The following is a 16403-nucleotide window of genomic DNA, read 5'->3' as shown; positions in this document are numbered from 1 at the left end:
CATAACCACCATTCGTGTATTTCTTTATTTCTGCTTTTTTTCTGATGGCCCTGTAAATTTACTTCCCATGAGAAAATTCTGTAGCTGTTTTAACTTAGCAGTGCCTGGTGAACCATCCCCACATCTCCTGTCCATCCTACCTGAGGTCCAGTCCCCAGGTGTGGTGAAGGTACATCCAGCTGTGCACTCAGTTTGGCCGTAACCTTCATAAACCTTCAAGCAAAACATGGAAACCACACTGTAGGCAAACAGCCTCTTGCAGCTGGCTGGCTGCCCACCTCAGCCAACTAAGCTCCCACCCTGACACCTGCTGCTCCATGCTGGGCGTGGTGGGAGGGAGGTGCTCTAGGCAGGCGTCCTCAAACTGCGGCCCACCGAGGACATTTATCCGGCCCGCCGGGTGCCGCTGCCTGTCCTGCTTAGCAGCCGACTCGTCCTGGGCCCACAGTGCGCATAGGAATTTGTTCATAGTTCTTTTTTTTTTAAACTATAGTCCGGCCCTCCAATGGTCTGAAGGACAGTGAACTGGCACCCTGTTTAAAAAGTTTGAGGACCTCTGCCTAGAGGCAGGTAAATCCAGGTGAAGCTGAACACAGATAACAGGTGTGGCTACTTTGCTTGGAAGAAGTGCTACTTTTACCACACTTAGTAGATAAGCTTAAGTGGTTTGGGGTAAAGATTTCTGACCTATTTTCAACTACTGACGCTATTTTTTATTTGGATAATATGTATTAAAGGCAAGTACTTTAAAATCTACTATATGGTTTATTTTGTCTCTGTAAGACATTCTCCTCCAGAGCCTCATGCGTTTGCAGGAATAAACCACGTGGGAGAGTCTGCTCTTAGAAGTAAGTGGTCAGGCCATGTTGGGGCAGAAGAGGCCAGTGGCTTTGAAAGTATAAAAAGTGAAGCATGCACATCGATGAAATAGATGTGCCTACTTTACTTAAAACCATTCAGTCACAGCCATGTTACTGTACCCTGCATATGTAAAAACTTAATAAATTTTAATCAAATGGGTCAATGAAGGAATGGAATTTTTAGCGATGACAAAAACCTATTAAATCAAATGACAAAACACAAATGGACTTTCAGCATGCCCTCCCCTGTGCTCCTTTTCTGGGTTGGGCGATATTTTACAGGCTGAGGAATGCAGAGATGCTGTTATAGGCGTGCTACAGATTCCCCAGCACAGTGCTGCTCCACATAAAGTTTATCAGCCCCCTTTTCCCAGACTGGATGCACCTGGGCTTTCCAGGATGTCAAAAGGTCATACTGGCTTTCAGTGGCACTGGGATGTTTTCATCCTCAGAGGAACTGAGCTTCTATCACACTAAAATCTTGCCTCTAGGGTCTTTCCCTGTCCTTACACACATCTTATTGCCCCCCAGAAAGGCCACATGAAGGTAATACCTGGCACCCCAAAGCTGCCCTAAGGAATCCCAGGACTGTTGGTGACGCGGGGGCTGCTCCAGTCACAATCATCCGCACACACCCACCGAGGCTGGCCTGTGGACGAGAAGAATCTGCCAAAGTTTGTGCCTCAGCCAAGGTCAACATTCAATAATTGGACCCTACTTGTACCCTAGGGTAGGGATCAGAGGGAAGGCCTCAACATGAGCTGAGGAAGTCTGTTCTTCAAAATGAACAACCCAATCAGCTGTACAATATGGCCAACTCTATTATGTATTTTGAGATAAGTGCCATTAATCTATGTACAATTTTGGTTCTACTTTCCTTAAAATACACAGCTATTCCCTTACTCTCCCATCATTTTCAACCATCCAAAAACAATTACTTAGGACAATTCCTTCCCACTTCCACATTAATGGCCTAGCCTTTTTTCATTTATAAATCAATATTGTACTCTGCTCTATTTACTATGCAGTGGACAAAGAGGTCTTTAAATATGTTGTTTATGGAAGTTAAGCCAAGAGAGTTTAAATATTAATTTTCATAGCTAAAAATATAGTAAGAAAAACTGAGCAATGATACTAATTAACTACACATTCCTTGGATAATGCAGGACTTGGAAACTTTAGCGGGGATCCAGAGATGAGCAATTCATGATCAGCTGGTTTGGGAGAAGCTGAAGGGACGGACAGAGGAAAAGCAAAGGAAGATTCTTGGGCTCAGCCAGAATGGCTCAGTGATTGGGTGTCAACCTATGAACCAGGTCACAGTTCAATTCCAGGTCAGGGCACATACCCAGGTTGCAGGCTCAATCCCCAGTGTGGGGTGTGCAAGAGGGAGCCAATCAATGATTCTCTCTTATCATTGATGTTTCTATCTATTTCTCCCTCTCTGAAATTAATAAAAAATATATTTTTTTAAAAGGAAGATTCTTGGCTATCCAAGAACCTAATGCTGCTGGAAAGCCACCATGGCCAGAGCTACAAAAAGGACCAAGAGAACCTTCAGGCCCCAGGAGCTCTTTGGTGGACCTGACCACCAAGGCAAAGCTGCCCCGATGCCTATGGAAGTCAAGGGACCTACTTTCTGGGAGTCCTTCCTGCTGTTTGCCTTTTGACCAATACAACACACCTCCAAATAACAAAAATGAGTCCTTTAAGATTTCAACAGTAGCTTAAGCTTTGATTTCATGACCAAATGAGTTATTATTTTATAAGATTATAGGCCACTGGGATGAACTTAGAATTCTTCTGTAAAGTCACCCATTATTAGACACTTGCATGTCTAGAATCGCTTGTTCATTCTCTTACCTGAATCTTATTAAAGAAGAGTTCATCCCAGATACTATCATTTCTGATGATTCCGCTCCGGACTTCAGCCTGTTTACGCTTTGCTGCAAACTCCAGGAGCCAGCGCTTCAGTGGTGTGTTTGCCTGGCTGAAGATCTGAGGAGCACAAGTTGGAAACAGCTGCTGGGCCTGTCCCACCTCTAGACACACTCCCCAGGAAGAAGGTCCAGACTAGCCAACAGAGAAGCCACACTCCATTGGGCCCCTATAGGAGGTCACTGAATGTATGATATCCAGCCCAAGGTCAATGCTACCGAGGTGTGAGCATATTGCGGGGCTAGTAATTCCTGAAAATAGGAAGGAAACAGGTGAGGGTCAGGGAATACAAAAGAACAGGCCATTTCCAGGACCTGGAGGTGAAAGCTTGGAAAGCCTGCCTGGGGCTTCAGACCCCATCCACAGGCATATATCTACCCCTCAGCCTGGCCAGAGACTCCATATGGGCTCACCTTGTCGTACATCCGGTTCAGCAGTCGTGGGACCACAGGGAAGATGGTGGGGCGTAGAGCCTTCATGTCATCCGAGAGGAGACGGATGTCTCCCTGGAAGAAGCCGACGCGCCCTCCATGGCAGTAGACAACAGACTGGAAGGGGAGGACAGGAAGGGAGGAGTCCTTCAGGGCAGGCACTCCTGGCTGCACTACAGAGTCATCCACAGTTCTGCCCTACATGGAGGGCGCCCATGACCCCCTACCCCAGCTCTGGCTGCTGCCATGAGACACTGAATACCATCTGAGGTGACACCCTTCCTCCCTCACCTCTCCACCTTCCCACATGGTCCCGCTCAGGCACGGGGAGAAGCAGCAGGAGATGAGTTGGAGCTTTGGGAGATATCAGAGCAGCGGATTCCACTGGGCCTGCCCCTCCTGCTCACTCCCAAACCCTGGGCGGAGCTTCCCAGAGGACTCAGGTCTCTGAGCTGCACTACACCCTGTGGCTGGGTCTGCATCAGGTCTCAGAGAGCCAGTAGTTTCCCTGGGACACCTCAGCGACTCTGGAAGGGTGATCAGTGTCCGTGAGAACTGGACATGCTGCTGATGTTGGCGGGGAGGCCAAGGGGGAGCCTGCTGGTTGGGACTAGCAGTGTGCCAGCGGCCTAATATATGCTCCTTTAAAAAAAATATTTTTATTGATTTCAGTGAGGAAGGGAGAGGGAGAGAGAGAATCTGATTGGCTGCCCCAGCACACCCCCTACTGGGAATCGAGTCCACAACCCAGGCATGTGCCCTTGGAATTGAACCCAGACCCTTCAGTCCACAGGCTGATGCTCTATTCACTGAGCCAAACCAGCTAGGGCTATGTTCCTTTCTTTAATGCTCATAGCAAACCTATAAGGGAGACAATATTTTATATTGCCATTTTATAGGCGAAAAATGCAAAGCTGAGAGAGGTAAAGGGTCCTGCCCAGTCACAAAACTAGTTCACGGTACTGCTGGTGTTCTAATCTAGGTCTGGAAAGTTGAAAAACATGCCCTGATATGCCATAGCTCCCCCAAGGCAAGATGGGAGAGGCTTAGAAGACGATTTATTCATAGGATGGTCCCTGGAGTGACACACGTGGGAGAATTCTTTGTGGACCCCCACCCCGCTAATACCTCTACCCCCACAAGGCCAGTCTCAGGGCCAATCATAACGCCAGTCCCATCTACAGCCTGAGGGGTCATGACAGTTTGATTGCCCACCTTTACTGCCTTGTTTTCTTTTTAAGGGGTTCCTGAGTAATGGAAGTTATAGGATATATGTGTTTTGGCCATAAACGAAGCCGTACTGCATAGAGCTGCAGTGATAAAGCACTTCTGCAAAGAACTACAATGCTCCCTGAGCAATGTCATCAGCTGGGGCCTCTCTGAGCCCCAGTATGTCCACAGGTAAGACAGGGCAGACCTGGGGTCTTCCCTGGAGCAATGCTCCCAGGAGGGACAGGTGAGGTGGCCAAGATCCTGTGACCCCTGTGACCCCTGTGGTAACTTCTGAGAATAGGGCCGGTTAGGTCTACTTCCTGGCACCAGTGACAAGTGACACCCTGCTAGGGTTCTGGGTTCTGGGTATGGATTGTGCCTCCCTAAAGCCAGGGCCTTACCTGCACCATTCGCTCAAACATGTGTGCTAAAGGCAAATAGGAAATGTGCACATCCGCACAAGTGGGAGCCCACTGACTCTGTAAGAAAACAGAAGGAGCCCAGGCAAGGCCCGGTCAGTCAGGTGGGCGTCTTACCTGGATCACTCTCTCAAACATGTGAGCCAGAGGCAGGAAGGAGATGAGCACATCGTCCTGTCTCGGAAAGATCACTTTCTGCAGGTGATGGGCATGGGAGACAGAAAGGAAAGAAACACTGACAGGAAGACAACAAGAGAGTCATAAAACAATAAAGAGAAAATGGTCCTGGAGGGGGAGGGCAGTGGGGAGGTGGGGGGCACAGAGAAAGGTGAGATGAGAGAGGAAAAAAATGAGAGAGAGGAGAGGGAGAGAGAGAGAGAGAAAAGGCGAAGAAAAAGAGAGGAAGAAAGAAGGAGAGAGAGAGAGAGAGAAAGAAAGAAAAGGTGAAGAAGAGAAAGATAGAGAGAGGAGAAAGATAGAGACAGGGACAGGGCAGCATAGGAAGCGGAGTGTTAGGTCACAGCGCCAATGCGTCTAGGTTATCTGCAGAAGCAAGGAGTCAAATGAAGCACATATAAACCAGCAGAGCCGAGCTCCGCAGGGAAGTCTCCTTTTGGGAAGGGCCTGTACCTCACTCCAGTCAGTCGGCGCCGGACAGCCTCTTCCCCCTCCCCACAGCTGCAGGATCTGCCCTGGGCCCCATGTCACCCGTCTCCCTGGGCCACCTGGGCAGCCATTCAGAGGTCTCGGCTTGTCAGCACTTTCTAGTCCTCCCAGAGAAAGGGGCCCAGAAAACCCTAGATTGACACCAACTATGGCTGGGGTACACGCCCTGAACTAAGGAGGGGGCAAGGCCAAGCCCCAAACAGATGGTTGAGTCAGGCCTCACAAGCCACGGCCTGGAAACAGGGCCTTCAAGGGGAAGGCGGACAGGGAGCCCTGCTGTGTTCTCTGAGCCCACGGCTCACAGATGGACTGACCTCAGGGACGGGGCTGGGCGAGCGGGTCTGAGCTCAGGGATGAGCGTGCCTTCAGCTTTCCTTTGCTGGACTTCCCCTCTCTGTGTCCTTGTGCAGACACCTGGGCTGGCTTTTGGACAAGTTTGGATGAGATCTGGGAACCTGGCTCCTGGCTCCTGGCTCCTGACCAGGGATCTATCAGATAGCTAAGTGTTTGGGGAATATGCTCCCTGCTGCCATCTGCCATGGTGTGGGTGGTGATTTTTCTCCACAGTGGTGAAAAGGCCTCACTTACATGAAAAGGTACATTCCTTGCTCCTGAAGGAAATGGCAGGCCATTCGGACACTCACCACTTGAGGAAAAAAAGTCCTTCTTTCTTAGCCAATCAGGCCAAGATATCAAGCTTTTAAATTTTAGCTTTTTAAGGACAGCCTTATAAATTAGCAGTCGATATTTCTCAGACTCTAGTAGTCCTTAAGCACAAAATGACTGAATGAAACCCTGACCTACTTGAACAACTTATTAAAGATTATTTTGTAAATCTGTTTTTGCATTTTGAACTTCAGATTTTGAAGTTCAAAATGCAAAAACAGATTTATGTGTTTTTCCTTCTGGGATCTTAGCACTCTTAGAAATCAATTGATTATGTATCAGGTGTGGATCATTTCAGTGTTGGGGGTTAAAAATATCTGTAAAAGTGGGGTTGCTCTAAAGAGAATAGAAACTCCTGCCTGTGAAAGGCAGCCCAGATTATATTAGGTGGAGGGTGGGTGGGGATGGTGGGGGGAGAAAACAAACCCAAAAAACCTCTGAGGTTTGAGGATTTCCTCGGGACCCCTGCATTAGTAAGTCTACTTTATTCACCTCTGTCACTTTCAGAAAGCCTGAGAAATCAGCCACCACGTTCCCATGGGTTAGCATTGCACCTTTTGGGTTCCCTGAAAAGAGAAAGGAAGAAGGCAAATTATTTGGAAGCTCAAGGGGGACTCCTTAAGAACAGCACCCAAGTCCGCAGTCCCAGACACCCAGCGCTGTCCACCCACGCCTCTGGCTTTCGTCCACAATGCCTCCCAAGTCATAGGCAGATGAATGCTGCTTCAGGGACCTTTATCCTGTACTTGAAGCCCACCTGGAGGCTCCCAGCAGCTTAGGCCCAGAAGGCAAGTGACACAGCGTCACAGGTCGGGTGCCTCAAGGGAGTGGCCACTTGTGACCTGAGCCTCACCCTCCTGCCTCCCTCAGGGAGCACAGGCTTCTGGCCTCCGGTTTCCTCCTATACTCCCAGCACCCTACGCTCCTCTCTGGGCTGGAGCAGATCTAGTCTCCAGAAACCTGCAGCCAACTCTGCTGGCGGGAGACTTCTTTGCTGCATCCGGTACCTGGAAGGCCCAGGCATGGGCCAAGCTGGAGGCCCAGAGGGCTGAAGCAGCCCTCCTGCCTGCTCCTGGGCAGGATGGGACATGGATGGCCGTGCTTTCTCATGGCATGACCTTTCACTACTACTTGTGGTGAAGCCAGGGCTGACTCAGAGGACCAGAGGCCTGGTGGGGACCCAGGCCCAGCAGGCTTGGGAGGGGGGCTGGCTTGGCGACCATGTTATGTCAGGGAGGACGTAACACTGGTGTGCTGCTGGAAGGTCTGACTGGGCTCAAATCCCAGCCTGGCCTCTCACTGCCAACAAGCCGTCCCTCCTCACTTTCCTTACCTGGAAAACAGGGACAGTGATACCCACCTCAGAGGACTTCTATATGCTTTAAGGACATAGTCCATGCACAAAAGATGTTAAACTAGAAGTTTCCACTGAGCCAGCAGATACAATAGCTGTAAAACTTCAAAAGAGAGTGGCCAGGCCATGTGCAGAATCCCCCCCCCAAAATATCAAGTAAACCAATATGGTTTTTGCAATCCTCACCAGAAAGCTGTAATCAGGGGCTAGTGAGTAGAAATGAACAGCATTACACTGAATCAGCAGTCATCCATGAAACAAAGAGCAAGTTTTAAACGTCTGCCTGAAACCATCTCCCGGCTGCTCCTTCTCATTTATTCACCCTCCCTGCTTCCACGTGGTACAAGAAGGTAGGAACCTTCACTAGCAAGGGAGAAGGAGGAACACCAGACAGGAAGAGAGGAAGGGCGGAACACGCCTTCCTCACCAAGCCAGCAGCCAGCCCAGCCGGGAGGGGAGAGGTCGCAGGCAAGCAGACTGAGTCATAGATTGGAACACTTGTAATTCTGAATTAAGTCCCATCATGGCCGAGAAGAAAATCTTTCCAGAATGATTCCATCACCAAAACCACGAGCCACATGTCAGGTTCTGATCATATTTTCCACCTCTCCCTACTGAAAGAACATAGCTCTTGATGAAGGTGGGAGCTGGGACACTGGGCGTAGAAGGGAAGCCACACCCAGGGCTGTGATGCCAAGGACACGCATGGCTCATGTGCTTAACAGGGAGATGATGACCAGAGGCACAGCACAGGCTTAGACCAACGTCAAGGAAATCCAAGTGTGCAGCCAGGCAAGGTGACATCAGGCAAGAGGCCTGCTGACTGCCCAGCTCTGTCCTGGCACCAGCCACACCACTGGAGTGGGAAGTGTGGCACTAATCACCACCTATTTTCCAGCTCTGTATATCCTACTCTCCCCCCCTTCGATCCCCCCTCCTCCCACCAGTCCCCACTACATTGCAGACACAAAGCCTGGGCAGGATGACTCAGCTTTTGATTGATTCCATCGTCTGGGAAACCACTGGACATGAGGCGTGTCATCTCCAGATGGGCAACAACACATTTAAGCATCATAAATTCTTTTCCAGGTACGGGGACAGCCTCTGTGACCGAGTGACCTGTTAAAAGCCTGAGGGCAGTCTTGAATGGCAAGGGCCCAAAGCTGAAGGCCACAGCAGTGTCCTGCTCCCTAACCCAGGCAGCGCAGAGGGACATGTCACCAAAATTTCAGGTTGTGAAACTCATGACACAAAGCAACCTAAACCTGAAGGGCATTTCTGAATTCTGGGTTGGCTCTGGATGTCAGCTCCTGGTGAGCGAGTGCTGTTACTTTTTCTCTAACAGGGCTTAGCAGTGTGTTGGAACTCTCAAACCCACTTGAGTTAATGGCAAAAAACCATCTCGAGTCCTGGCCCATGTGGCTCACTTGGTTGAGCATCGTCCCATGCACCGAAAAGATCGCTGGTTCGATTCCCGGTCAGAGCACATGCCCAGGTTGCAGGTTCCATCCCCAGTCCAGGAGCATACAGGAGGCAATCGATGGATGTTTCTCACATCAATGTTTCTCCCTCTCTCTCCGAAATCAATAAAAAACATATTTTAAAAAATCCATCTCGATTCAATAAAGGTATGTTGATCACAATTATCCATATGGGCAGGATGCCTTAGCGGCTGTGTCTGTAGAAGGCATGGGGGGCCCCAGTTCACTGCCCACCAAGAGCTATCAACAAGGTGGGCTAGTCTTCAGAGTGGAGAGAGATGGCTGGAAACTTCTTGCCCATTTAGGGCAGGGCAAGTAACTTCTCACGTCATCAGATGAGATGGAGGCAGCGATGGGAAGAACACTGGGCTGGGAGTTGGCAGAGCAGGGCACAGGTCCAATGCTTCCATTTGCTGGTGTGTCTGCTGGAACAGTCCCGTACCTGCTCATCTCACAGGCCATGCTGAGGCGCCAGTGGCACAGTGAGCGGGTGAACAGGGCACTGCAGACTGTGAAAGACTGTGCCTGTGCGCATTCTGCCTCCCCCAGGAAGCCTTCGCTGTCTGTTTCCCCTGATGCTGATACGTGTGCCCCTCTGTCAGCACCAGGCACGCAGTGCATTCATCTCCCTTGTCCTCTTCCTGACAGCCTTGACCATGGCACCAGCTCCAGCCTGCAGAGCACCTGCACTCCCTTTCATACACCTTCCCACCTTCTACTTGGCACCTTTAACCATCCTCAGCACAGATGAGAAACCAGGGACAGTGGTGGCAGAGGGTTACATGACAGACTTATAGCCCCCCCGGGAAGTGGCTCTCATCGACACCACACCCCACACTCCTTCCACAGTCCCTGACACAAAGACCAGGAAGCGAAGGGTAAGAGCTGCTTCTCATAGAGAAATGACGTGACCCAGCAGCCCAGCCTCCTCTGGCTCCAGCTCCGGGAAGTGGCAAGCCCCACCCTGGACCTCCTAGTCCACACCTGCCCATCTGCAACCAGCCATCCATGGCCTGCGCTGGGCCAATGTGTGAGAAAGCACTGGGAGTAGCAAGAGGGACCCAACATCTGGAGCCAGGCACAGAACAAGGCTCAGCCCACTCCAGAGGGCACCAGAGACTTCAGCAGTCACCTGACAAGTCTGCCAGGGAAGGGTGCAGGTGGCCCTGGCTGGTGACCTGGGTGCTTCTGCTTACCTGTTGTGCCGCTTGTGAAACACACAATGGACAGGTCACTGGGATTTGGGGGCTGCAGAGGTGAGAAGAGATGTGTGTTAAAGAGACTGGATGTGGCCAGCCAGGGACTAAGAGCCCTGGGCCCCTCCACCAGCCAGCCCCTCTGTGTGCTGTGTGTGTGTCGGCACATCTGTGTGCCTGTGTCCTGCAGGCAGGCAAGTCCCCAGGAAAGGGGAAAAGAAGCTGGGGCGTAGACATCCACCTGTCCCACAACCTCACACCCGGTCCTGCTGCCTTGAGTCTGGGGTGAAATCTAGGTGGAATGGGGCTGCAGTGGCCACATCTAAGCCTCAACCAAAGATCTGACCTTTCTAGTGGATGAGACCCAGTTCCCTCCTTCCTTCCTACTTTCTCCCCAGTGGCTGCGGCTAGGCTTGAGAATGGAACGTGTAGTTCAGGGAACTAAGCTGCCCACTGTGTCAACAACACTGCTCTGCATCAGGCCCCTGCTCTGGCACTGGGCACAGAGTCCTGGGCTCACTGGGAAGAGCCCACTACAATTGCTTACACATAGAGGATGGCTTCCCAGAGAAGGTGACATAAGTAGAGATGGAAAGACAAGCAAGATCTTTCCAGATGAAGGGAGGGTGAGGAACTAGCCCAAACAGGCGGAGGCACGAGTTGGGGCATAATGGCTTCGAGGTGGACACACACCACAGGCTACTGGTGAAGGGCCCTGGGAAACGGGGCTGTGACCTGCTCAGGCCTGTGGATGAGAAAGCTCATGGGTGCTGAAGGGAGTGGGGAGGCCTTCATTGGAGGGAGGGCTGGAGGAAGGAGGCCTTGTTAGAAAGCTGAAAACCCCTGAATGGCCCCTCCCAGGGAGCAGCAAGCCTCACTGGTGACTTGACCCTAGACAATATCACTGCGGATGACACAGAAAAGATGAACAAAGACAGCTGAGGCCACTAGGCCACTCGGCCCCAGGGTCCACTACTGCTTCTGTTGCTCCTTCAGTCCATCCCATCCTCTGGGGAGTTCACTACATTGAAAGGGAAAAGGAAGACGTCAGAAGGAAAAAGTTCCTGGAGAACTAAGGGTGGCCAGGGCTGGCTGCCCTTTCTTCTTCCTCCCAAACATCGGGTTCCTGTTCCAGGTCCCTCTGTGGACTCTCGCCCACAGAAGTCCTGGGCACTCCGAGTGGCATTTCCTGAGTTGCTCGAAGGCGTTGCTTATTACTGCGGAGTTGCTGCTCTGGCCTGTCTACTGAGCCCTGCGCACAGGCCCCACACACCATTCTGCTCAACCAAGACCTGCTGGCAGGTGAGCTCACCACAGGAACGTGAGGATTCTGTTGGCCGCACTCCTAGAGGAGGAAAATACTGGTTTTAAGTGCTCAAAAGTTGTCACTGATAATAAAATAAATAAATAAATAAACTGCACAGTATGCCTTGCTCCTGCACCAAGCCCTGAAGTTCAGGATTCTCTGCCTGGACACAGCCCATGTCACCACCTCAGTGGCCTCTCCTTAGATACACATCCAGGTCTAGGCTACGCCCCACGTTACAGATGGGGCCTGAGGCCCAGGGAGAGGCCAGGCGCTGTGCACATGCCCAGTGGGGCAGACAGCTTGAGGTGCCCATGGTACATCTGGACACATGCTCAGGACAGAGTGGCTGGGTGGCCTGTGCTTCCAGATTAGTCAGGCCTGGAGGGGTGGATAGGGGTTGCCAGCATAGGTGTGGCCCCTAAGCCATGGAGGGTGCAAGTATACAGACATAGGTACAGTTAGGAGCAGGGAGAAAGGAGGGGAACTGGAGGGCCCAGGGGCCTAGATCCCATAGGGCAGAATTGGGGCCAGCTGCTACAGCACAGGGCCTGAGGCCCTGGAAGCCAGGATTTCCTGTGTTACTCCAGCAGGCACCAGCTGCCACTAACCTGATATCTTTGGGAAGGCCATGCACAGAAAAATCGATTCTGCTGCTTGCTCGGGGTCTGGGACACATTTGCAAGAACCTCTCCATGACTCCTAGACCTCAGGTCTACAGTCTTCAGGCTCAGGCAGACTGACTATGGCTAGCTGGAAATGGGGAGGCTGACACCACCACTCCCCGGCTGGCGCCTGTGTCATTAACTGTGCCAGCCACTAAGCCTGTCTCCCATAGGATGCCTGTGGGCACCGACCATACCAACCACCACCAGCCCCGTGCAGCCTGCTCTGTCTCAACCCTCACGTGGCCTGACAGCCCATGCATGGCATCTAGCCGAGGGGCAGATAATCGGCAACTCTGGCTTGGTGGCCAAATGAAGGACCCAGGGGCCTAGATCCCATAGGGCAAAATTGAGCTCAGCTGCTACAGCGCAGGGCCTGAGGGGAGTGGGGAGGCCTACGCTGGCCCAGCAAACAGCCCAGCAAACAGCCCAGCAAACAGCTCAGACAGAAGCAGCCCTCACCTCCACAGCCTGCATGGACTTAATGACCACTCCGCACGCCTGCCCTCTGTCTTTCAGAGCTTCCTCAAACGGGTCCATGAGGATGATCATCTTGAGTCCTGGAATCGTCTTCCTCTCCACGTGCTCCAGCAGGAGCTGGGCCTTCTGAGGTTTGTCCACTATCACGGTGCTGATGTCAGCTGCAGGGACCATCCAGGAGAGTCAGGTTGTGACTGTGGACTGGCAGCCCATGCCGGGCACCAGAATCAGGGACTGTGGGTGCCACAGCTGGTGTGTAAGGAAATAGGCAAGACAGGCCCTCTGTGTTATGTGTTGTGCACAGAGGAAAGTGCATGGAGGCTGGATGGAGCCAAGGGCAGAAGGCCAAGGCATCTCCTGGAGCGGTTTCCAAGCAGCCCTTTGCTGCTGGCTCAGCCCCTATCATCCCGGGTCAGCTTGAGATATTTCCCACCACCAGCATCTGCCCCAAGCTGCAGTGACCCACAGAGGCGGGCAGCTCATGTGGGGGCTGGTGCAGAGGCTCCTTCTTGGCAGCTAGGCCCTATGAAAGGAGCCTGGTGGTGAAGTCTAACTGGGGGCAACTGGACTCAGGAAGCCACTCAGTGTTAGACGACTGGCATAACCTGAGAGGCTGAAGCCAGGGGCTGGATGCCAGTGGCAGGGAGGGGCAGTGGTGGGCTCACCTGTGTTGATGATGTAGCGGATAGCCCCAGGGCCCAGGGTATCATAGAGCGGGACCACCACCATAGAATACGTATAGCAGGCAAGCTCTGCGATGATCCACTGTGGAGACAGGTGGGTCAGGGGGTGGGAGAACACAGAGCAGATAGGAGGGCTGTACTGCCCTGAAACCCAGGCAACCAGGGTCCTTACTCTAGATCCTGTGATGAGAGGGCTCTTTTCTGGCCCTCTGCACGTGGCAAGGAATCTGTGAGGCCAATGGGTTGTGCCTGCTCATGCACAGTCTTCTAGACCATGCTTGCTCCAGGGAATTCTGGGACTGCAAACAGCCCCATGCCAATTTCCAGGGCTGGCATGGGCTTCTTCCCCAGGTTTTTCCTTTCCCCTGGCTCAGGGAGCAGCTGTGTGTTGGACTGGGTGGGGTGTGGGTGGAGCTTGGCTGGGATGTCCATTCCTGATTAGGGAAAAAGCCAAGGGAGCAGGAGGGTGTGGCCCTACAAACAGTGGGAGCAGGGCCCAACCCCCTACTCCACTGATACTTTTAAAACCAGTCAAGGCAGATACTCACCTCTGGTCGATTCTGTGCAAAAACACCAATAAACTGATCTGTACATGCTTTACAATTGTGCTGGAGAAGTCCAGACCCTAGAAATTCAGCCCTGTTGGCCACCTGCACACGGATGTGGGGAAGAGATAAGAAAGCAAGGAGCCTTCAGCAGGGGAGGGAGACCCCCAGGTAGGGCTCCTACAGGTTGAGAGACCTCCCAACTCCCCATGCAGGTGTCTGGCAGCCTTGTGAGCTGCTGCCAGGAGTTTGGCAGACATGCCAGGCAAGGAAAATATGACCTTTTGAGACCCAGCAGGGTGCCTGCAAGCCCGTCAAGTGCCAGGCCTGCGAGGACAGAGTGGAGCCTGTCCCCTATCACTCACCTCCTGATAGGACAGCCACTGATAAGGCTGCTTGGGCTTCCTGAAGCCAAGACACGGTCCATTCCCTGCAGAGAGAGAAACAGGCCTTGTGCAAAGTAGGAGGGTAGAGTGGAGGTAGCAGCAAACACCTAAATGGACACCCCATAGTGTGGGGTGGGCCAAGTGAACTCTCCCCCCGCCACAACTGCCTATCTGACCTGCTGAACCCCCAGAAGGCCTAAAGTACACCAGCATGTCATCACCCCAGGGATCAGGGAGGTCTGGGAATGGGGGCTGGCACAGGGCTGGTTCCTACCATGACCTTTGTGATGCAGCCCCAGAGAACATGGAGACCTGGGCCACCGGGCAGAGGTGGCAGTTTGCCTCTCTGCTACCACCTCCCTTTGGCTCGGGTTCAGAATCATGCCCAGCCAGTGGCCTGGCAGTTCAGGGCTCCCCAGGGGCTACCAATGGAAGATACAGAGTAAGGACTGAGAGATCACTTAAGGTCAGTTAGTCCTAGGGCTGGAACAAAGCTGAGGTCAACCCTTTGGCCACATAAGGCAGCTACTTCTCTGATTGGATGGGCAGAGGGCCAAGAGTGGCTTCTCTTCTCTGAACCTGGCCACCATTCATCTGCTATGCCCCTGGCACCATGCTGGCTCACCCCCCACCTGCCGCAGCTCCTCCACACCCCAATGGTCCCTCTCACCTGAGATGCTAAGCCCACGACGGAACACCTGGTACATGGTCCTGGCATCATCGTAGTAGTGGGTGAGCAGCTGAGGGCCATCCCCGATCACGGATCGCCGGGCCCCACCACTGCCCTACAAGCAAGCACAGGCCAGAGAAGCTGGCTGAGGCAGGCAGAGGCTTGAGGAGAGGGCACCAGCATGCACCAGTCTGTACACAGCTTGGATACATACCCAGTTGGGGCTGGGACATGCTGTGTGCACTCATACACATAGCCTATACACTGTATACACACAACCTATACACAAGTTCATGTACACATGGCTTGTACACATCTGACCTGTATGCACCCACACACAAACACAGACTCACGCACACAGGCCCAGTACACTGATATCTCTCTCTCTCTCTCTCTCTCTCTCTCTCTCTCTCTCTCTCTCTCTCTCTATCTATCTATCTCTCTCACACACACACACACACACACACACACACACACACACAGAATCCGCACACCAGGTCAGCATATACAAATGTCCAGAATTTCACTGGCTGCTCATCCCACCTATATTCCATTCATACAATGGAGCAGGGAGTGTTGGCTAGAGTTAGACAATCCCTGACTTCATAATCAAACCTGCCAAGGTGTCCCCCTCACCCCGTCCATCATCTGCTGCTGCTATTCCCCTAGGTTAAGTATCATTTGAATGCCATCTGTCATTCACACAATGTGAATTTTCTGAGGACTAGCTAAAGGTACTTTCCCAGGAACAGAGAGGCCTAGGAGGCTGTGGAGAGCACAGAGCAGTGAGGTCCTGGGCCCTCGGTGGTGTGGATCCAGAGTGGGAAGGCAGCAAACACCCTCTATGCCCTGAACTAGGGTGAGAAGTTGGCCTCCCGTGCCTCCTCCTCTACCACCCTGCCACCCCTCCTCAGACTCCCCAAACCCAGAACTCTCCAGTGCCACAGCTCCATCTCTTCTCTGAGCACGATTTGGGCTCCATTGGGCTGGCCCATGGCCTGCCATCTCTTGAAACATCAGGTCTCAGGAAAAATGTCCTTGAGAGCCATAAAACAGCCTAACTCCAAACCACAGGCAGCTCTCAATGTTTTGTAATGGAAAGTTCTGCTTGGTCGGTGTCTGCTTCCTGAGCACCAGGCCCACCAATGAGGGAAGCTGGGGGACCATCTGACCTGGACTGCAATCAGGGTGACAAAAAGGACAGAGCAGGAGAGCATGCCAGGGACAAGAGGTTCAGGTGTGTGTGTCAGGGAACGGCTGCTGAGCTGGGTTTTGAAGGAGGTATAGGAGGCAGAATGAGGAGCGGGAAATGGTAGTCTTGCCAGAGCAAGAGCAAGTGCAAATGCTAATGCAGGAGGCAGAAACACTAGTCCATTTGGGAAACTGGGTAATTCGTGGAGCTCCAAGTGATAAATGGAGGCCAGAGAGACTGCAGATCAAGGCAA

General features: G+C 52.3%; 1 protein-coding gene across 10 annotated transcripts in view; it reads right to left on the bottom strand.

The window, feature by feature from the left end:
• ACSL6 (acyl-CoA synthetase long chain family member 6) overlaps positions 1-16403 on the bottom strand; it is a 55580-nt gene that overhangs the window by 20040 nt on the left and 19137 nt on the right. For 5 of the 10 annotated variants that reach the window (XM_080672880.1, XM_080672885.1, XM_080672889.1 and 2 more), the window contains 13 exons: positions 14959-15073; positions 14268-14332; positions 13906-14007; positions 13340-13439; positions 12657-12835; positions 11536-11568; positions 10224-10275; positions 6685-6758; positions 4978-5055; positions 3212-3346; positions 2724-2858; positions 1414-1509; positions 141-213 (listed from right to left, as the gene is read on the bottom strand). In XM_080672880.1, the coding sequence (XP_080529006.1) occupies positions 141-213; positions 1414-1509; positions 2724-2858; positions 3212-3346; positions 4978-5055; positions 6685-6758; positions 10224-10275; positions 11536-11568; positions 12657-12835; positions 13340-13439; positions 13906-14007; positions 14268-14332; positions 14959-15073 (1237 nt within the window). Of the gene's footprint in view, positions 1-140; positions 214-1413; positions 1510-2723; positions 2859-3211; positions 3347-4842; positions 4921-4977; positions 5056-6684; positions 6759-10223; positions 10276-11535; positions 11569-12656; positions 12836-13339; positions 13440-13905; positions 14008-14267; positions 14333-14958; positions 15074-16403 lie in introns of all 10 variants that reach the window. The other 5 variants (XM_080672882.1, XM_080672881.1, XM_080672887.1 and 2 more) reach the window with 1 other exon arrangement.

This window comes from Plecotus auritus (assembly GCF_963455305.1).
Source record: "Plecotus auritus genome assembly, chromosome: 6".
In the NCBI taxonomy this organism is placed as follows: Eukaryota; Metazoa; Chordata; class Mammalia; order Chiroptera; family Vespertilionidae; genus Plecotus; species Plecotus auritus.
The sequence above is the reverse complement of the archived record's forward strand: the minus strand, read 5'-3'. Positions and strand labels throughout refer to the sequence as shown.